The following is a 20114-nucleotide window of genomic DNA, read 5'->3' on the forward strand; positions in this document are numbered from 1 at the left end:
GGGGAACGGGGGGGGGGCGGGGCCGGGTCCCCCCCCGAGGCCCCCGCCCGCCCTTCCGCACGTTCCTTCCTCCCCCCCGTCATCCTCCTCCTCCTCCTCCTCCCCCCGCTCTCGCGACAGCTCCGCACAGAAAATGGCCCCGCGGCCGCCCCGCCGCTGATGCGCGACCCGGGCGGCGCCGGCCCCGCCGCAGCCCCGGTACGGCCGGGAGGGACCGGGAGGGACGGGCGGGCACCGGGGGAGGACCGGGATCGGGGAACGGACCGACACCCGGGATGGACTGGCACAGGGGGTGCGGGGACAGCGGGAGCTTTGCCGGCACCGGCGGGGGTGTACCGGCACCGGGACCGTATCGGCACCGGGGATGTACGGGCACCGGGACCGTACCGGTATCGGGGCTGTACCGGTATCGGGGGTGCCCCGGCACCGGCGGGGTGCTGGCACCGGGAAGGGAGCACTGGCACCGGGGGATGTAACGGGCCAAGAGTGTGCTGGCACCGGGGCTGTACCGGTACCGGGGGTGTAGCGGTACCGGATGATGGACCGGCACCGGGGCTGGAGCTGCACCGGGGACAGCCGCGGTACCGGACTGGGGTCGGGGTACCGGGGCTCTGCAGGGAGCCGGGACCTGCACCAGCCCCGGGGCTGCTGCCCGCGGGTGCTCCGGGTCACGGGGCCACTGCCGCGGGGGGGTGGCCGTGGGTGTCATTGTAGCCATGGGTGTATGGCCCCTGGGGGGCTACCAGCCCCAGAAAGCAGTGGCCATGGGCGCTACCCTGTGGTTACCACTCGTGGGGCTGACAGGGAGCCACGGGAGCCGCTAGCCCTGGGTCCTGACAGGTGTGTGGCCTGTGGGAACAGCAGGACCCCCTCACCTGCCGGGATGCACCTGCCGGGATCAGCCCGTGCTGCCTCACCTCTGGGAGCTGCTCTGTGGCTGTCAGAGCCCGGGGTTCCTGGCCTTGGCCATGGGCCGAGCTTGCCTGGTGCTGGGCTCAGCTTTGTCCAGGCTCAGGGAGGAAGCTCCAACATCCCCAGGTGGCTCCTGAAGGCAAAGTGGGGCTTTTCCCATGGGCCATCCATGGGCAGGCAGGTAAAGGTGGGCACCGGGGTGGTGTGGGAATGTGGGGAGATGGCAGCAGGGCTTAGAGAGATCTGGGGGACAGGGGGGACCCTCCCCTCAGAGGGAAGAGGGGCCTGGGCTGAGCTGCCCCCGTGGATGTGACACCAAGGCCAGCACAGGGCTCAGCACTCGCCCCTCTGATGCCCACCCTGGCTTTGGAGTGGGCTCCTCAGGCTCTCCAGGCAGATTCTGAGTTGGAAAGCAGGGAACCCTCCCAGGGAGGGGTGGCAAACCCGGCAGCAGCTTTGCCTGGATTGGGGCACCCACCTTGCGTTGGACGCTTGGAGCATCCCCCCCATCACCCCCCAGCTCTGTGCGGGCTCCCCGCGGTATCTGAAGGCTCCAGGAGAACCCTCAGGGTGTGTTTTAGCTGGGGCTGGTGGCACTGGCAGGAGCGGAGCCGCTGGCACCGCCGGCGCTTCCTCCCCCGGCGCTCGCCGGCTGCGCGATCACATGAGCCCCTTGTTCCCAGCCTTTGTCTCCTCTCCTGCGCCCAGGAGCCGCCTTTGGGGGCAGCCTCCTCATCCTCGGGCCTCAGAGATGCTCCAATCCGATTATTTGTCCCCTTTATCCTCGCGGGGTGGGTTGAGCAAAGTCTCGGGGTATGGATAAAGCCCCCGGATGGTTTGAGGGGGATGAGCTGTGTTAATTATTCACTGAATCAGCAGCACAGCCTGCTCAGGGTGATGGGCAGCTGCAAACATCCTGCTCACCCTCATGGCTGGCAGACCCTGGAAGGGGTTTTGGGGTCTCTGTTCACCCTACAGGGATTGAGATGAGGGAGTTTTGTGCCAGAAGCTTTTTGGGGTGGCAGGAAATAATAATAATGGGGATAGTGACAATGACAGTGGTGGCTGCAGGATTGGGGTTCCAGGGCAGGTTTGCACTGGTGGTCACATCTTGGGGGGAGCCATATTTCTGGGGGGGGGTCCTGTCTCTGAGGGAATTGTGTCACCAGGGGGGTGACACCTCTAGGGCAGTCACATCCCTGGGCCAGTCACATCCTTGGGGCAGTCACATCCATCTCTGGGTCAGTCACATCTCTGGGTCAGTCACATCTCTGGGGCAGTCACAGCCCTGGGGCAGTCACATCTCTGGTGACCACGGGAGGTCACTGGGGATGGGGACAGTGGCAGCTCAGCAGCACCTGGGCCATGGTGTCACACTTAGGGCTGCAGAACAGACAGTCCTGGAGGAGGTGGGTTGTTGGCCAGCATCCCAGGGAAGTGACAAATGACAGCAAGATGATCCAGGTGCCACCTGCTCTCCAAAAACCTGGGCTGGGCATTGATCCAGGTGCCACCTGCTCTCCAAAAACCTGGGCACAGGGTGATGCTGCAGTGCTGCCACCATGTCCTCTGCCATGTCACCTGTGGGGAACATTGGGGCCACAGGCCAAGTGTCCATCCTGCCTGCCCTCACAGGCTGTGCTCAAGAGGTTTCCCAGCTTTTCCAGAGAAAAAAAATCAGCTTACAAGGCATCACTGGGATGCTGCAACAGGGAATGCCACTCTCTATGTGGCATCTGCGATCCCAGAGGGACAGGATGGAGGTTCCAACACCCCAAGGCACTGCTGGCTTTGACCCTGGGGCTCCAGGAGCTCCTGTCCCTGCTGCAGTGCTGGTGGGGAAGAATTTCCTGATGTCTTGGGGAAACTTCCCTGTGCTGCCCCTGAGCTCCCAGCACGATAGCCCTGCCCTCTTTGGGCTCATCTGGAGCCTGTTGGTCCCAGGGCTCTGCCAGGGGTGCTGAGCCCAGGCTGGGCCCCCCAGCTTTGATCCAGAGGTGCATTTCCAGCAGGGCAGCAGGAATTCTGCTTCACTGAACTCCAGCACCAGTGGTTCCAGCTCTGACACTTCATGGTTGGGCACCAAAATGTGGCAGTGCCACAGGGACATTGCCCAGGGGCTGGGCAGGCAGGCACAGCCCTGTCTCGACCTTTTCAGCACTGTCTCCCCCAAAAAGAAGATTCCCAAGACCCTTTTTCCCACCAAACCCCTCATTTCCACCTGATAAACAAAGCTCCATCAAAGCTGCTGGGAAATTATCGTGCTTTCCCCATGTCCTGCAGGGATAGAGGATGGAGATGGAGTATCCCCTCCATCCAGGGCTGAATTTCGCCTCCTGGGCCATAAGCAGCCCCAGCCCTGCCCCAGATTCCCTTTTCCATGGCCAACCCCCCTCCATGGCTGGCTGATTCCATCCCGAGGCTGCTGAGCTGAGAAAACAACAACAAAAAAAGGCCCCACAACCCCCAGACAAAGCCAGGAGCCCGGGTGTAGCCACAGGAATAATCCCACATGGATTTTTCCCCCCCTCCCTGGTTTATTTCCCACTGGGCTGTGCTGGGTGCTGCAGGAACAGCTGCTGAGCCCAGCTTGGCCAGGCTGAGCCCCTCTGGGCCAGCCCTCCCAGAGCCAAAAGCTGGGGAAATGCCTCTGGAGCAGATGTTATGGGAAGGATGGGGTGCCCCAGCCACAGAGCTGATCTCCAGGGAGATCCCCCAAGGAGTTATTGAGCTCTTGGGGAAGCATCTGCCTGTGCTCACTTGACAGCCCCAGCACTGATATTATTGTTGTTATTATTGTCATTATTATCAATATCATCATTATCAGCATTACTATAAATATTTTTACCCTTTTATCCTTTTTATTTGATCCTTTTCTCCTTATTTTCATCATTGCTTATTATTTATGAGCAGCATTATTATTGCCATTATTAGCACCATTTTGTCTCTCACTCCAACATGAAGACACTACAGAGAAATCTCCCAGACTGAGGGGGTTTTCCAGATGATTTTCACTGGGAATTCAAGTTTGGCTTATCCATGTGGGAGCCTCTTGCCAAGCCAATGTAATTTTGGGCAAGAACCATCCCCACGTGCCCATCATCATCTCCCAGGCACTCAGTGGGAGCTGCTGCTCCTCCTGGCTGGAAAACCCTTTGGGATTTTGAGGGAAGCACCCAGTGAACCCCCAGCCCTGGGAGCAGGAGCAGCTCCAGCAATCCCTGGTCTGGCTGTGCCTTGGAGGGGATCCCCTTGGAGGATCCTTGGAGGAATTCCCCCACTTTGGGGGAAATTGTGGCTACAGTTGTTGTGGGCTGGATGTGAGCAGGATCCTGGTGATGCCTGGGTGGGATGTTTGGGGGCTTTGGGGACCACCCTGGGGTGGGAGAGGCAGGAAAGGACAGTGACAGCTCTGGGCTCAGCCCCGGGTGGGAGGGTCGGCCCCACGACCACGGGGCACCGAGGAGGAGGAGGTAAAAGAAGAAGAGCAGGAGGAGGAGGAGGAAGAGGGAGTCACTGGCCCCGGGCTGGGCTCTGACCTCCCTCCCCTCCTGCTCCCGGTGCAGCACCGCCGGGAGGAGCCGCCCTGTCCCTGTCCCTGTCCCTGTGTCCGTGCCCAGCTCCGGCCAGGCCATGAAGACGGAGAAGGACGAGGCTGTGGCCACCTTCTCCCTGCGGGGGAAATTCGGCACGGAGGGGGCAGGTGAGTGCCCTGGGGGGGCAGGAACAGGGGAAACCTTTGGTCCTGTGGCTGGGAGGTCCCTTTGGTCAAACCCCTCCATGGGGGTGTGCCCAGGTGTGCCAGGGCGTGCCTGGGTGCGCAGGTGGCATCACCCAACGTGTTCCAGCCAGCGTCAGCCTTCCCTAGAGCACAGCTCCTCCCAGCCCTCACACCCTGGGGGCTCCAGCCCCCCGGCCCCATTTCCCTGTCCTGAAGGGATGGGGAGGGCAGGGGGCTGGTTTGGCAGGGCTAAGGGATGGGGGCTGGTTTGGCAGGGCCCAGCCTCACCACCTCTCCCCGCAGGCTGCAGTGACCCAGCGCTGCCCGGTGCCCCGATGCCGGTGGCGGGGAGCGGAGGGACCCCGGCCCCGGAGCTGCGGCCGCTGAAGCGCAGACCTGTCCCAGGTGAGGCCAGCCCCGCCCCGGGGAGGGGACAGCGACAGCCGGGGCAGGAACGAGGCCGACGGATCTGTGTCCTTGCAGGGAAACACTACCAGTGCTCGAGCTACGGCTGCAAACTGGCCTTCCCCAGCATGCAGGAGCTGATGGACCACCTGAAGGTCCACTACAGACCCACGCAGTCCCTCGAGGGTAAGGCCAGGACACGCCACGTGGAAGGGAACGGGCAGAGCAGGGCTCAGGGCGGAGGCAGAGCTGGTGGTGGGAGATGAGATGGGAGTGGGGGCAGCCGGGAGGTGCTGCAGCCCCAGCAGCGGGGCTTTCCCCTCTGGGCTGGTGCTGAATCTCTCTCCGAATTCCTCTGCCCAGGCAAAACCTTCCACTGCCCCACCCTGGGCTGCAGCGAGACCTTCCCCAGCATGCAGGACCTCATGGCCCACATGAAGGTGCACTACAAACCCAACCGCTACTTCAAGTGAGTCCCTCCCGTCCTGCTGCTCCGTGTGTCCCTCCCGTCCTCTCTGGGGACACCTGGCCAGCAGAGCTGATCTCCAGGGAGATCCCCCAAGGAGTTATTGAGCTCTTGGGGAAGCATCTGCCAGTGCCCACTTCACAGCCCAAGCACTGATATTATTGTCATTATTATTATTATCATAATTACCAGCGTTATTATAAATATTTTTACCCTTTTATCCTTTTTATTTGATCCTTTTCTCCTTATTTTCATCATTGCTTATTATTTATGAGCAGCATTATTATTGCCATTATTAGCACCATTTTGTCTCTCACTCCAACATGAAGACACTACAGAGAAATCTCCCAGACTGAGGGGGTTTTCCAGATGATTTTCACTGGGAATTCAAGTTTGGTTTATCCATGTGGGAGCCTCTTGCCAAGCCAATGTAATTTTGGGCAAGAACCATCCCCACGTGCCCATCATCATCTCCCAGGCACTCAGTGGGAGCTGCTGCTCCTCCTGGCTGGAAAACCCTTTGGGATTTTGAGGGGAGCACCCAGTGAGCCCCCCAGCCCTGGGAGCAGGAGCAGCTCCAGCAATCCCTGGTCTGGCTGTGCCTTGGAGGGGATCCCCTTGGAGGATGCGTGGAGGAATTCCCCCACTTTGGGGGAAATTGTGGCTACAGTTGGCTGTCCAGTGGGCTGGATGTGAGCAGGATCCTGGTGATGCCTGGGTGGGATGTTTGGGGGCTTTGGAGACCACAAAGAGGCAGGAAGGGACAGTGGCAGCTCTGGGCTCAGCCCCGGGCTTATCCATGTGTGAGCCTCGTGCCCAGGCACTGTAATTTTGGCCAAGAACGGTCCCCGCGTGCCCCTCAGCCGCTCGCAGTCTCTGTCACGGCTCTTTCCCGGCTCAGGTGTGAGAACTGCCTGCTGCGCTTCCGCACGCACCGCTCGCTCTTCAAGCACCTGCACGTCTGCTCCGACAGCGCCAGCGGCCCCGCGCCGGCCCCGCGGCCCGCGCTGCCTCCCGCTGCCTCCGCCGCGGACAAGGAGCCCCCCAAGCCCCCCGAGGCGCTGCCCAAGCCGCCCAGCGCCCTGCGGCCCCTGCAGAAGGAATCGCCGGCGGCGGGCGCGGACTCTGCCCCGGCGGCGCTGCCCGGCCCGCTGGAGCCGCTGGGGTCGGGGGCCCCGCACCCCTTCCCGCTGCTGGAGCCCGGCCTGTTCGGGCCCTCGTCCTTGACTCGCTTCTCGGGGCCGGCCCCGTCCTCGGTGCCGGGGCCCTTCCTGCCCTACGTGCCCCCCTCGCCCTACGGGCTGGCGCAGCCCCCGGCTCAGCACCGCCTGCGGCCCTTCCTGCCGGGCCACGGCCCCCCCAGCGTCTCCAACGCCGTCTGGAAGAAAAGCCAAGGTGAGAGCGCGGAGCCGTGCGGGACAAACCTTCTTCTGCTCCCGCCTTGACCAGCAGCAGCTCCCGAGGAGGACCCGCCGCCGCCCAGCCGAGGATCCGGCCCCCTCCTCCCCTCCGGCCCGGCCATCCCCCCTCCCCCAAAAAAAAAAGCCCCGTCCCGCCCGTGCCACCCCCTCTGTGATGTTCGATTGGGCAAAAGCACCGGCGAGCGCCAAAAAAACGCCTCCAAATTCTCCCGGGCCTGCTGCTCCCCGGCGTGCTGGGGGTGCGAGGCGGGGGGGCCGGGCCAGGCCTGCCCCCCCACGAGTCCCCCCCAGGGAGGGGAAGACCTAATGCTTGTCTTGGCCCTCGATTCCCTCCGCAGGTGTGAGTGTCAGCCCACTCCTCCCATGCTTTGGCTCAGGAGTGACTCCAGGTTAGTTTGGCACCTGCTGGGTGGGGGCTGCTTTCTGTCACTGGGGGGTTTGGGGGGCGGCGGGGGGGGCCACAGGGGATGGGAGATGCCCCAGGGGCACTGCGGTGCTCCCCGGAGAGCAGAGGGGGAGGGCGGGCTCCCTCCTTTTTTGGGAGCCACGAGGAGAGGGGATGTGGCCCCGGTGGGCTCGGAGGCAGGGGGGTTACCGACTGCACCCCCCCAAAACCCCCCAGCCTGGCCCCGAGGGCAGAAGCAGCAGGAGGAGGAGCAGCAGCAGCAGCTGCCTGGCTCCAGTGCCCCCAGTGCCCCCAGTGCCCCCAGTCCGAGCCCAGAACCCGCCGTGCCCTTCGCTGCCTGGCCCCCTGCTCCCACATTCGGGGTTCTTCCCTCGGGAAGGGAACCCCTGAGCGAGTGGGGCTCGGGGGGGGGGGCTCCAGCCCCCATCGCCCCGCGGCACCCCCCGGCTCCGGGCGATCCCTGTGCTTCCCTGCCCGCCCGTCCTTGCAGGGCACTCCTCCAACAGCCGCATCGTCTGGGAGCACACGCGGGGCCGCTACAGCTGCACGCAGTGCCCCTTCTCCACCGCCTCCCGCGAGGACATGACCCTGCACATCGAGGACCACCGCAAGAACCCCCAGCCCGGGCGCCTGGAGGCCGAGATGGGTACGGGAGGGACCCCCCCGGCTGCCGGGATGCTCGTGGGGGTGGCAGGGATCCGCAGGGATAAGGCACATCCTGCTCCCTCTGGCCTGGCACAGCCTGGCCGGGTTCCAGTCCCTGCTTCCTCAGCCTGCAGCAGTGCCCTGGAGGGGTCTGTGTGCCCCCTCTGTGCCCCCAGCCCCCGCAATGGCCTGGGGTGTCTGTGTGCCCCCCCAGTGCCCTCCCTGTGCCCCCAGCTCCTCAATGCCCTTGGGGTCTCTGTGCCCTCCCTGTGCCCCCCTTGTGCCCCCAGCCTCTGCAATGCCCCTGGGGGTATCTGTGTGCCCCCCCTGTGCCCCCAGCCCCTGCAATGCCCCTGGGGGTATCTGTGTGCCCCCCCTGTGCCCCCAGCCCCTGCAGTGCCTTGGGGGTGTCTGTGTGCCTTTCCAGTGCCCTGGCTGTGCCCCCCAACCCTTCTGATGCCCCCCCACGAGGTGCTGACAGTTCTCTTCCCTCTCCCTCCAGATTTCGGGGTGGGCCTGGCCCCGTTCCATGCCAAGCTGCCGCCGGAGATGGAGAACTCCCTGTACTCCCAGCTTTGATGCCCTCGGCTCCCAAGGGACTCTCCTGCACCTCCCCGTCCCTGCCCCGAGCTGGGCAGGGGGCACAGCACAGCCCTGCCACTGTGCTGGGACAGGCAGCCCTCCCTGGGGACAGGAGCAGCAGAGGGGCCGATGTTTCCCCTGGAATTTCTCCCCTTCCTTTTTATTTTCGGGACTCTGCCGCAGCCGGAACCGCCGTATCTCCCTCCCCGAAAGGTTTTGTTGCTTCAGCCCCGGGGGCTCTGCGGGGAGCCCAGTAGGTTCTCAGGAGTTAGTGGACTTCTCTGGAATGAGATCTCGGAAAAATAAATGGGAATTGTACAGGAGCGGCAGCCGGGAGAGGCTCTGTCAGTCCCCGTGGGGAGGGGCGAGTGGGGCTGGCCCTGAGGAGCCCCCCAAAACCAAAGGAGGGGGACGTGGGGACACAGGGGGTGTGACCCTGTGCTCCAGGGATGGCGCTGCCAGGGGCTGGCTTGGGGAAGGAGAAAGGGAAGAGTTTGGGAAAGGGAAAGGGGAAAGTTTGGGAAAGGGAAAGGGGAAAGTTTGGGAAAGGGAGGTGTTTGGGAAGGGGAAGGTCTGAGGAAGGGAAAGGTCTGAGGAAGGGGAAGGGACACTCCGTGCTGCCCCTGCCCCCTGCCAGAGCACGCAGGGCTGGAGCCTCTGCCATCTGCACGCCAGCAACCAGAGCAGGGTGGGACCCCAAGCCCCGGGCAGCCTCCCTGCCTGTCCCAGCCCTGCTGCAGACAGAGGGCATGGAATGGCCCAGAAGAGCCATTGGGAGGGGCAAGGGCGCAGGTGCCCAGCCTGGGGGGCTGCACCCCCCGTGGGAGCAGCCTGGGGCTCCCCCAGTCCCGCTCTGCCAGGCCCAGCCCAGCGGGGTGAAAAGTTTGCTGCAAACTGGTTTGAGGGGAGGCGTGCTGGGACCTGCTGGTGCCCACGCCAGCCCTGGCTGGGAGCGAGGGATGGGAGCGACGCAAGAGCCGGCAGCCCCTGCTCTGCTCTGCTGCTGCCAGCGCTGGGAGGGGCCACAAACACCGGGACAGGGCTCAGAAAGGCACATGGCCACCTGGGCAGGTGGGCATCCCTTCCTCCTGCTGCCATCCTTTCCTCCTGCTGCCATCCTTCCCTCCTGCTGCCATCCCTTCTTCCTCCTGCCATCCCTCCTTCCTCCTGCTGCCATCCCCTCCTCCTCCTGCTGCGATCCCTTCTTCCTCCTGCCTCCCCTCCTGCTGCCATCCCCTCCTGCTGCCATCCTTCCCTCCTGCTGCCATCCCTTCTTCCTCCTGCCATCCCTCCTTCCTCCTGCTGCCATCCCCTCCTCCTCCTGCTGCCATCCTTCCCTCCTGCCTCTATCCCCTACAGGGTGAGCAGCACCCCGGGATGCCCCGGGGCTCTCTCCTGCAGCCCCCCTGAGCTGGCACCGTGCCCTCCCCAGCCCAGCACGGTCACATCAGGCCCTGATGGACACCCTGAAGTGTCCCTGAGCTGCTGAGACCTGGCAGAGTGCCAGCACGGGGTCACAGAGCACCCCAAAAGGAGGGACCCCGAGGTGCCAAAGGGACAGGGCAGGGGGCACAGCTCAGCCCCCATGCCCAGCTGGCACAGGTGACTGCCCTGGCCCCCAGCCCGCGGAACACTGCCCTGCCTCCTCCAGGTGCCACCCCAGAAGGCAGGAGGGAGCCCCTTCCCAAGCTGTCCCTGAGCCGGGGCCCAGCTCTGGCCCATGGGGGTCCTGCAGAGCCCATGGTGCTGGGACCCCACCCCACAGCAGAGCCCCCTCTCTGTCCCAAACCCAGCCCTCGCGGGGACAGGGGACAGTCCCTGCTCCCAGCAGAAACCCAAACGTGCCCCAGAGCCCCCACTCCGAGCATTCCTGGCTGGTCCCAAGGCAGAGGCAGCCAAGACAAGCTCCATAGCAATGGATTTTTAAAAACTGAAGTCTTTATTAAAAGTTTTATCCAAATTTTGTAACAAAAGATACAAAAGGGCTGGAGATCCTTATTTCTGGGACTAGTCCGACCAATCAAAACCTGACAGTTACTAGGCTAATATAAAATCCATACAATCTGCTAAAAATGCAGGGAAAAAAAATTAGAAGTAACTGCTGCTCTGACTTTTTTTTTTTCTTTTTTTTTTTTTAAATTCCTTAAACATTTATAAGTTACTCAGTTTGCATTTTACAGGATTACTTCTTCTCCGAATGGTCACAGCGACTGTACAATGCAAGAGACACCAGCAAAGCGAGACGGGAAGGGGGATGTGCTGCTGAACACACCCCACGCCCCCCGGGAGGGGAGGGCAGGGCTGGAGCTCGGCCCCGGGGGCACTCGGAGCCCCAGCGGGAATGCCACAAAGTGCCAGTGCTTGTCTGCACCCCCGGGCTGCCCCCACCTCCCTCCCCGGGCCCTTCTCCCAAGGGATGCGCTGGCTGGACACCTCTGGGATGGCAGGGAAGGTGGGAATGGGGTTGGGAATGCTGCATGCACCCGGCTGGCTTCCCCCAGTCCTCCCTCCAGCCAGCTCGGGGTGCCACCCCCACAGCGGGGACACAAGGGGGGAGCAGGAGCTCTGTTCCCGGGAGGAGGAAGAGGAGGATGGCCAGGCCAGGCTGGCACCAGGGGCCCGTGCAGAGGTGGCACTGGCTGGCAGAAGGACCCTGAGAATTTCCAGGCTAACACGGTCTGCAGGAGCATCACAGTGATGGTGGCTGCACAGGGCTGTACAGTGTGAAATGAGGGGTGGAGGAGCAGTATCCCCTCACCTGCATTCCCTATCCCTTCCCAAAGCTGCTGCAGGGCTCCCCGCAGCACAGACACAGCCACAAAAACCTCCCTCACCTGGGACAGCCCTAGGGATGGTTCTTAAGTGGCCATTGGGAAAAATGTTCCAGTTTATAAAATAAAATAGGAAAGCAAGTGCAGGGTTACTGCAAGGTGCATCGGCAGAGGTACCAGGTCATGCAAGCAGCCCCTCCCTCCCCCCTCCCCCCAAAACCCCAGGCACCCCCCATCCCCAGCACTAAAGCATCTTCAAGCATGTCCAGAGATCACATCACCATGATTTCAGATCTGAGACACCCTCAGGATCGTTGTGAGTCCACGCAGACGAACCAGATTTTGCACCCGAGGTGGCTCAAAAAGCATCTCCAGAGCCCTGGGCTGAGGGCACGAGGGTGGCAAAGGCCTTCTGTGCTGGCAGGGTGACAGCTGGAGCTCTGGGTCCAGTGTGGCACAGCTGATTTCGGACACACAGATACCCTAAGGAGGAGATTTTTTTTTTTTTTTTTTTTTTTTTTTTTTTTTAAGCTGCTGCACAAACCACCGAACGGAGAAAAGCCTTTGGTCATGAGATACTTGTGAGAAAAAAGTGAGCCTTGTATGGAAGATTCCCCTGAATGCCTACAGTATTCTAAATCTTAAAAAAATATATTGTGGACGCTGCAGCCATACAAAGGGGGAGGAGGAGGAGTGGGAGACAGGGATTTACAGTCTCACACAGACACAACGGGGAGGTTAAGACAAGCACAGTCAGAGTCTGTAAAACTGATTGGCTCGCTGGGATCAGTCATCCTCATCATCCTCTTCGTCCTCTGCATCTTCCTCTCCTTCATCCTCTAGACTTCGTTTTCTCTTCTCCCCACACGGGTGGTCTGCAAAGAGAGGGGGGATTCACTCTTCCAGCCCAGCCCAGGGAACAGCAGCTGAGCTCTGCAGTGGGAGCAGGCACAGGACAGACTGGCACCATTTGGGAACAGATCCACCCTGCCCTGCTCCTCCTGCAAAAGCCTGGGCTGACACGAGACACCAACAACTTTCTCTGCCCTCCAAGCATCTGCATAACAGCTAAAAAGCAATTTATTTTTTTTTTGTTGAGCACCCTCAAAAACACAGCATCTGCAGAAATCAGGCACTCCTGACCAAGCTCAGGGCCCCTGGGCTGGCACTGCTGAGGCCTCAAGTCCTGGGGGAGCTTTGGGGCCCTCCTGACAAGGACCTGAAGGGGCTGGAGCATGTCCAGGGGAGGGGTCTGGAGCACCAGGAGGGGCTGAGGGAGCTGGGAAGGGGCTCAGCCTGGAGAAAAGGAGGCTCAGGGGGGACCTTGTGGCTCTGCACAGCTCCCTGACAAGAGGGGACAGCTGGGGGAGGCAGTCTTGTCCCAGGTAACAAGTGACAGGGTAAGAGGAAATGGCCTCATGTTGCACCAGGTGAGGTTTAAATGGGATATTGGGAAAAATTCCCTCAAGGAGAAGGTGATCAGGCATTGGCACAGGCTGCCTAGGGCAGTGGTGGAATCACCATCCCTGGAACTCTTTAAAAAAATGTGGATGTGGACCTTGGGGACAGGGGCCAGTGGTGAGCATGGTGGTGTTGGACGCAGTGTTAGAGGGGTTTCCCAACCTTAACAATTCCATGATTCATCAAGATTATTTGAAATCCCCCCAGCCACAATATTCTATCAGCTCTCATCCGGGTGTTCATGTTTGTACAACCAGGAGTCTGGCCCCAAGCTCAGGTCTGAGAGGGGAATGGACCCCCAAGAGATTCCCTCACACCCTCCTGGGACAGCAGCCCTGCTCCTGCATGGCCCATCAGTTCCCAGAACTGCTTTTCTAAGCAGTTGACCTCTCACATTTCCCAGAATTACCCAGCATGGTTGGAATTTCATCCCTTTCCCTCCCTGTGTGACCCTTGGTGATGACACTGCTCAGCACCAGCTTGGGCAGAAAAGCTGCAGGAACAACAGCCCTGCACTGAGGCTGAGCAAGCTCCAAAACCACCGAATATTTGACTCTTGAGGGAGTTCTGCAAGAAATTGGATTGTTAGGACTCAACTCACCCTCCTCAGCTTCATCTTCTTCATCCTCCTCACCATCCTCCTCCTCATCTTCCTCCTGGAGTGAAAACAAGAGGATTTGTAGCAAGAACAATTCCATGAGCAGTAACCCCAGTCCTCCTTCCCCTTTGCCACCCCACTGAAGCCTGAGGGTGGCAGGAGAAGCTGCTGGATCTCCAAGAGCTCCTCACATCCCACGGATGGGGCTGCATGGATCCACCATCAGAGCCATGGAAGTGCCAGGCCAAGGCTGAACTGGAAACTCTCTGGAGTCTGTGACTCTCAGCAGTCCAGAGCGGATGGCAAACTCCTCAGAGAGGCTCCTGTGACACTTGGGTCACCAGACAAGGGACAAACGTGGCCTGGTGACAGCCTCACCTCATCATCTACTCCATCCTCCTCCTCTTCACCTTCCAGATCATCGTCTTCATCTTCCTCGTCATCAATGACTTCTTCATCCAAATCATCTTCCTCCTCATCATCTTCCTCTTCCTCACCTTCTACTAAAAGGGGGAGGGAGGGAAGTGCCCCAGTTCCCAAACCCAGGCACCCCTCACCGCTGTGTGAGCAGCAGGCAGGGGTCACAGAGGAGGGACAGCACCAAGCCTTGTCACCTCCCAGCAAGTCCCAGTCCCTCCCAGGAGTGGGGTGGGGGAGGGAGAAGGGCTGAGGGGCCCACACAGCCCCTCCTCCAGTGCCAGCCCCATCGGTGGAACCCCCCCATAAGTGCAAAAGGGGTCGTTGCCAAGCAGGAAAACCAGGAGGAGACAAAACCCTCACCTTCCCCATTCTCATAATCATCTTCCAGTGCATCCCCATCTGCTTCAGGGTCGGAGTCAGGGGCTTCCTGCTCGTCAGCATCAAAGCCATCCAGGTAGGTGAGCTGGGGCAGGAGGGCGAACACGCTCTCCCGGTAGTTGATGAGCATCGTCACCTCGCAGTTGAACAGGTCCAGACTGTGGAGGTTTGGCAACTTTTTCTGGGAACAGCAGCTGAGCTCTGCAGTGGGAGCAGGCACAGGACAGACTGGCACCATTTGGGAACAGATCCGCCCTGCTCCTCCTGCAAAAGCCTGGGCTGACACGAGACACCAACAACTTTCTCTGCCCTCCAAGCATCTGCATAACAGCTAAAAAGCAATTTATTTTTTTTTTTGTTGAGCACCCTCAAAAACACAGCATCTGCAGAAATCAGGCACTCCTGACCAAGCTCAGGGCCCCTGGGCTGGCACTGCTGAGGCCTCAAGTCCTGGGGGAGCTTTGGGGCCCTCCTGACAAGGACCTGAAGGGGCTGGAGCATGTCCAGGGGAGGGGTCTGGAGCACCAGGAGGGGCTGAGGGAGCTGGGAAGGGGCTCAGCCTGGAGAAAAGGAGGCTCAGGGGGGACCTTGTGGCTCTGCACAGCTCCCTGACAAGAGGGGACAGCTGGGGGAGGCAGTCTTGTCCCAGGTAACAAGTGACAGGGTAAGAGGAAATGGCCTCATGTTGCACCAGGTGAGGTTTAAATGGGATATTGGGAAAAATTCCCTCAAGGAGAAGGTGATCAGGCATTGGCACAGGCTGCCTAGGGCAGTGGTGGAATCACCATCCCTGGAACTCTTTAAAAAAATGTGGATGTGGACCTTGGGGACAGGGGCCAGTGGTGAGCATGGTGGTGTTGGACGCAGTGTTAGAGGGGTTTCCCAACCTTAACAATTCCATGATTCATCAAGATTATTTGAAATCACACCAGCCACAATATTCTATCAACTCTCATCCGGGTGTTCATGTTTGTACAACCAGGAGTCTGGCCCCAAGCTCAGGTCTGAGAGGGGAATGGACCCCCAAGAGATTCCCTCACACCCTCCTGGGACAGCAGCCCTGCTCCTGCATGGCCCATCAGTTCCCAGAACTGCTTTTCTAAGCAGTTGACCTCTCACATTTCCCAGAATTACCCAGCATGGTTGGAATTTCATCCCTTTCCCTCCCTGTGTGACCCTTGGTGATGACACTGCTCAGCACCAGCTTGGGCAGAAAAGCTGCAGGAACAACAGCCCTGCACTGAGGCTGAGCAAGCTCCAAAACCACCGAATATTTGACTCTTGAGGGAGTTCTGCAAGAAATTGGATTGTTAGGACTCAACTCACCCTCCTCAGCTTCATCTTCTTCATCCTCCTCACCATCCTCCTCCTCATCTTCCTCCTGGAGTGAAAACAAGAGGATTTGTAGCAAGAACAATTCCATGAGCAGTAACCCCAGTCCTCCTTCCCCTTTGCCACCCCACTGAAGCCTGAGGGTGGCAGGAGAAGCTGCTGGATCTCCAAGAGCTCCTCACATCCCACGGATGGGGCTGCATGGATCCACCATCAGAGCCATGGAAGTGCCAGGCCAAGGCTGAACTGGAAACTCTCTGGAGTCTGTGACTCTCAGCAGTCCAGAGCGGATGGCAAACTCCTCAGAGAGGCTCCTGTGACACTTGGGTCACCAGACAAGGGACAAACGTGGCCTGGTGACAGCCTCACCTCATCATCTACTCCATCCTCCTCCTCTTCACCTTCCAGATCATCGTCTTCATCTTCCTCATCATCAATGACTTCTTCATCCAAATCATCTTCCTCCTCATCATCTTCCTCTTCCTCACCTTCTACTAAAAGGGGGAGGGAGGGAAGTGCCCCAGTTCCCAAACCCAGGCACCCCTCACCGCTGTGTGAGCAGCAGGCAGGGGTCACAGAGGAGGGACAGCACCAAGCCTTGTCACCTCCCAGCAAGTCCCAGTCCCTCCCAGGAGTGGGGTGGGGGAGGGAGAAGGGCTGAGGGGCCCACACAGCCCCTCCTCCAGTGCCAGCCCCATCGGTGGAACCCCCCCATAAGTGCAAAAGGGGTCGTTGCCAAGCAGGAAAACCAGGAGGAGACAAAACCCTCACCTTCCCCATTCTCATAATCATCTTCCAGTGCATCCCCATCTGCTTCAGGGTCGGAGTCAGGGGCTTCCTGCTCGTCAGCATCAAAGCCATCCAGGTAGGTGAGCTGGGGCAGGAGGGCGAACACGCTCTCCCGGTAGTTGATGAGCATCGTCACCTCGCAGTTGAACAGGTCCAGACTGTGGAGGTTTGGCAACTTTTTCTGCAAAAATCAATTTGTTAAGATTATTTACAGTGCTGTCTGAAGATCAGGAAGATAAGGCAGGGTGGCTGGGGCACTGCCCAGGTCCAGCACAGAGTGGTTCTGCCCCACATGCTCCTCGGATGGAGAGGAGTCACTGCTCCTCTCATTGTGGGCACAAGAAATTTCTGTCCAGCTCCTCTGTCCTGCTTCCCTTTCTGAAACAAACTCTCTGTGTATTTGCAAATCCATCTTTCTTCTGAGCAGGCTCAGCAAGCTCAGGAGTAGCTGAGCTGGACTCATCCTGCTCAAAAGATCAGGCAGAGCTCAGGGAGAGCTGCAGCCTGGGTGCCCTTGGCACTGCCCAGCTCAGGCCACCACAGCAGGCACCACGCCAAGGAAAGGAGGAGCAAAACAACCCCAAATTCCTTCTGGAGGGAATGGATGGACAAAACAGCCAGTGAGACAAATGCCCTGTGTCAGACTCAGGAATCCCTCACAGCATTCCTGGGGCAGCTCAGGTGGAGCCTCAAAGGCCTTTTCCAGCCTCCCTGACCGCTGTGGGAATGGGAGCCCTGCAGTGCTGGGACAGCAGAACCTTCAGGCTGATGGGACATGCCCTCAGTGCTGCCCAGTTACCTCATTCCATGACACCCCAGGTGCCACCTACCTCCAACTGCCTCCGACCCTTTCCCGGTCCCTTCTCAGCTGGGCACTGAGCATCCACAGTTTTACTCATCCAGCCCCATTTCACGCTTCTTTTAGCAACTGGCTGCTGCTTTTCCAGACTGAGGAGCCATTAACTACTGGCCCAGCCTCAAACTGGGATCAAATCTGTTCCCATCAGAACCACGAAGTGCTGTTGGAACAGTTACCAAGACGTTGGATTCCAGCTGCTCAGACCCAATCCCCAAAGGAAAAGCCTTCCCTGGGATTCCAGCACAGCCTCCACTCACCAAGGGCTCCAGGGTATTGATGTCTTTGATCTTGTTGCCACTTAGGTTCAAGTGTGTCAGGTTGGGAGTTTTCTCTGCTAGAACTTCAAGGCCACCAGAAATCCTATTATCACTCAGCTCCAGCTGAAGAGAGGGAATATCACATGGTCACCAAGTGTTTCAGCTCGTGATACAGGGAAGGAAATTGCACTGAGAACTGGGCTACAATGAGCACCCAAATTTCAGCTCACAGAGCAGCAGGTCAAGTTTGCCCTTAAAAACCCTTTCCTGCAGGGCTGCCAGCCACCCCCGTGATGGTAAGTGCTTCAAAATCCAAAATATTTATGGTGTCATGAAGCTTCTGACAGTAACAGAGCAAGACAGGAAGGGCACTAAGCGCCTGAAGAGCTCAGAAGGGTTTTGTTGCACATTAAAACCAACCCCTCTCACTTGCTCAGACAGCAAGGAAGGAGCAAAATTCAATGTATTTTCTGGCAAATAGAGGAAAACCAACAGCCACCAGGGGCTGCTGGAGATGGGAGCAGAGTCCTGACTCACCTTCCGGAGCTTGTTGAGTTTGGGGAGGTTGGACACAGACAGCAGGTTGATGTTGATCATGCTGAGGAACTCCAGGTTCTCAAAGTCTGAGGAGAGGCCGACCACCTTGCCATCCTCTGAGCGACAGTTGTCCAGGACCAGCTCCTTCACCTGCACAGGGACACCCACAGCTGTCACCACAGCTGCCACCGTCCCCCAGGCCTCGAGGTGACATCACCAACACACCCAGAACTCGGCTGTGCCTCCAGTTCCTCCTCACTCAAATTTAAAACCTTAAAGCCAAGTAACTTTTGGTGACAGTCCCTCACTGTGGCTGGGGTTTCACCCTCTAAGCACAGGCCACCAACACACTCCTGCTGTCCCCATCAAGCCCCCATCCTCCAGGGGTTTGGAACCACGAGGTCACATCCCAAAGCTCCCTGCACATCAATAAAGCTTTCAGAGTCAGCTTCAGGCTCTGCTAACGAGGGGCCAAACCAGGTCAGCTGGGTTTGTCCCCTCCCACTTTGTCCCCCACACCACGGGGGTCACAAAACGTGTCCCCACAGGACTGACCTCCCTGTGACAGTGTCAGTGAGGTGACACAGGTGCCTGGGCAGGGCTCAGCACATGAGCTCAACCTCAGGCTGGTGACACAAAGCCACTGATGGCACCAAACACTGTGCCCAGCATGGATTCCACATCCAGGAACCTCCAGGAATTCAGGACGTGAAGGAATCAACCCCCCTGTGCCACCAGGACCACCAAGCACCAGCACAGACCTGCTGTCCCCAAACACCTGGGGGGAAACACCCCTGTCCCCCCAGACACAGCCCCAGCTCTCACAAACCACTCCCAAAACCTGCTTTTACCCCACACATTCTTGACAGCAAGATGCAAAAATGAGCCTTGGCCAGAAGGCTCGTGGCGCTCTCCAAATTCCTCCTTCGCAGCGCTCCCATTTTACCTCTCCTGCTCACATCAGCCAACTCCCAGGGAGTCATTTTAAACCACTCTGCCTTCCCAGAGGGAGAGGCTGGGGGCTGCTGGGCCATCTCTGCCACCTGCACAGCACAAGCTCAGCATGAATTATCACCTCAAACTCCTCAAGTGGCATCGCTGCTTGGGGGTTTGAGTTGAGGCTCTCAGACCTTTTGCAGCAGAGTTTGTTTTGCTCCCAACACAACACAAAACTGAGGTGCTCTAATCCAACTGGGACTGTCAGCATAGTGGATGTAAAGGTGACAAAGGCCACACCTGGGTGGCTGCTGCTGTGATGTGCGGGCACAGAGGTGAGCCTGAACTCCACCAGGTTATCATGGAATGCTGGAATGGTTTGGGTTGGGAGGGACCTCAAAGCCCATCCAGTGCCACCCCGTCATGGACAGGGACACCTCCCACTGTCCCAGGGTGTTCCAAGCCCTGTCCAGCCTGGCCTTGGGCACTGCCAGGGATCCAGGGGCAGCCACAGCTGCTCTGGGTGACCCGTGCCAAGCCCAGCTTTGCCCCAGGCCGGGCCCTTTCAGACGGCCCGGGACACGCAGGGACAGCCAGCCCTGACCCCGCTGGCTCTGCAGCTCCTGGCGTCACTCACGGGCACCGGGCGCTCGCAGCTCCTCCTGCCCAGCCGCTCTGCTCCTGCAAATCCCCTGGCCGTGCACGGAGCCGCTTTAATCTCCACCCAAAGCCCCGCTCGCCGCCCGATCCCCCCGCGCTCGGGTGCCACGGCCCGCAGCTGCCACGACACCGAGCGTCCCCGGGGCCAGGGAGGGACCGGCCACGGCCCAGCCCGGGATGGGAGAGCCGGGAAAAGGAGCGGGGAGAGCCGGGAAACAGGGAGATCCAGGGAAAGGAGCGGGGAGAGCCGGGGAAAAGGGAGCGGGGAGGAGATCCAGGGAAAAGGGAGATCCAGGGAAAGGAGCGGGGAGAGCCGGGGAAAAGGGAGCGGAAGATCCGGGAAGGGGCGGCCGGAGGAGACCCGGGGATGAGGCGGCCCCGGAGAGGGCTCGGAGCGCTGGGCCCGGCCCCGCGGCCGCCAGCGGAGGGGAACGGGCGGCCCCAGCGGCACCTAAAGGCTCATCCCCGCGGCCCCCGAGCCCTTTCCCGGGCGGAGGAGCCCGCGGGAGCCGCTCCGGCCCCGGCCGGGCCCCGCTAACATGGCCGAGCCGCCATGGA

General features: G+C 59.9%; 2 protein-coding genes across 8 annotated transcripts; one reads left to right on the plus strand and one right to left on the minus strand.

Moving 5' to 3' along the window:
* The first annotated feature begins 105 nt into the window (after positions 1–105).
* On the plus strand, positions 106–8881 carry ZNF414 (zinc finger protein 414). Of its 2 annotated transcripts, XM_041482131.1 has the most exons (9): positions 106–198; positions 4479–4615; positions 4937–5038; positions 5117–5224; positions 5402–5507; positions 6406–6899; positions 7264–7314; positions 7822–7977; positions 8479–8881. In XM_041482131.1, exons 2-9 carry the CDS (start codon positions 4546–4548, stop codon positions 8553–8555), a joined length of 1164 nt encoding a protein of 387 aa, XP_041338065.1. In that variant the 5' UTR covers positions 106–198; positions 4479–4545; the 3' UTR covers positions 8556–8881. The 2 variants fall into 2 exon arrangements, with proteins under 2 accessions (XP_041338065.1, XP_041338074.1); XM_041482140.1 differs by lacking the exon at positions 7264–7314.
* A 1597-nt stretch (positions 8882–10478) lies between these two features.
* Positions 10479–19553, minus strand: LOC121361446 (acidic leucine-rich nuclear phosphoprotein 32 family member B). 6 transcript variants are annotated; one of them, XM_041482195.1, is made up of 7 exons: positions 19534–19553; positions 17961–18110; positions 17424–17546; positions 16290–16488; positions 15888–16012; positions 15513–15567; positions 10479–12204 (listed from the first exon to the last, which is right to left on the minus strand). In XM_041482195.1, the coding sequence occupies exons 2-7, from the start codon at positions 18018–18020 to the stop codon at positions 12116–12118; spliced, it is 651 nt and encodes a 216-aa protein (XP_041338129.1). In that variant the 5' UTR covers positions 18021–18110; positions 19534–19553; the 3' UTR covers positions 10479–12115. The 6 variants fall into 6 exon arrangements, with proteins under 6 accessions (XP_041338129.1, XP_041338118.1, XP_041338098.1 ...); XM_041482184.1 differs by lacking the exons at positions 15513–15567; positions 15888–16012; positions 16290–16488; positions 19534–19553 and adding exons at positions 13392–13446; positions 13767–13888; positions 14169–14367; positions 18812–18835; XM_041482164.1 differs by lacking the exons at positions 15513–15567; positions 15888–16012; positions 16290–16488; positions 19534–19553 and adding exons at positions 13392–13446; positions 13767–13891; positions 14169–14367; positions 18812–18835.
* Positions 19554–20114: the final 561 nt, after the last annotated feature.

Source organism: Pyrgilauda ruficollis, unplaced genomic scaffold (assembly GCF_017590135.1).
Source record: "Pyrgilauda ruficollis isolate IOZ18807 unplaced genomic scaffold, ASM1759013v1 scaffold115, whole genome shotgun sequence".
In the NCBI taxonomy this organism is placed as follows: domain Eukaryota; kingdom Metazoa; phylum Chordata; class Aves; order Passeriformes; family Passeridae; genus Pyrgilauda; species Pyrgilauda ruficollis.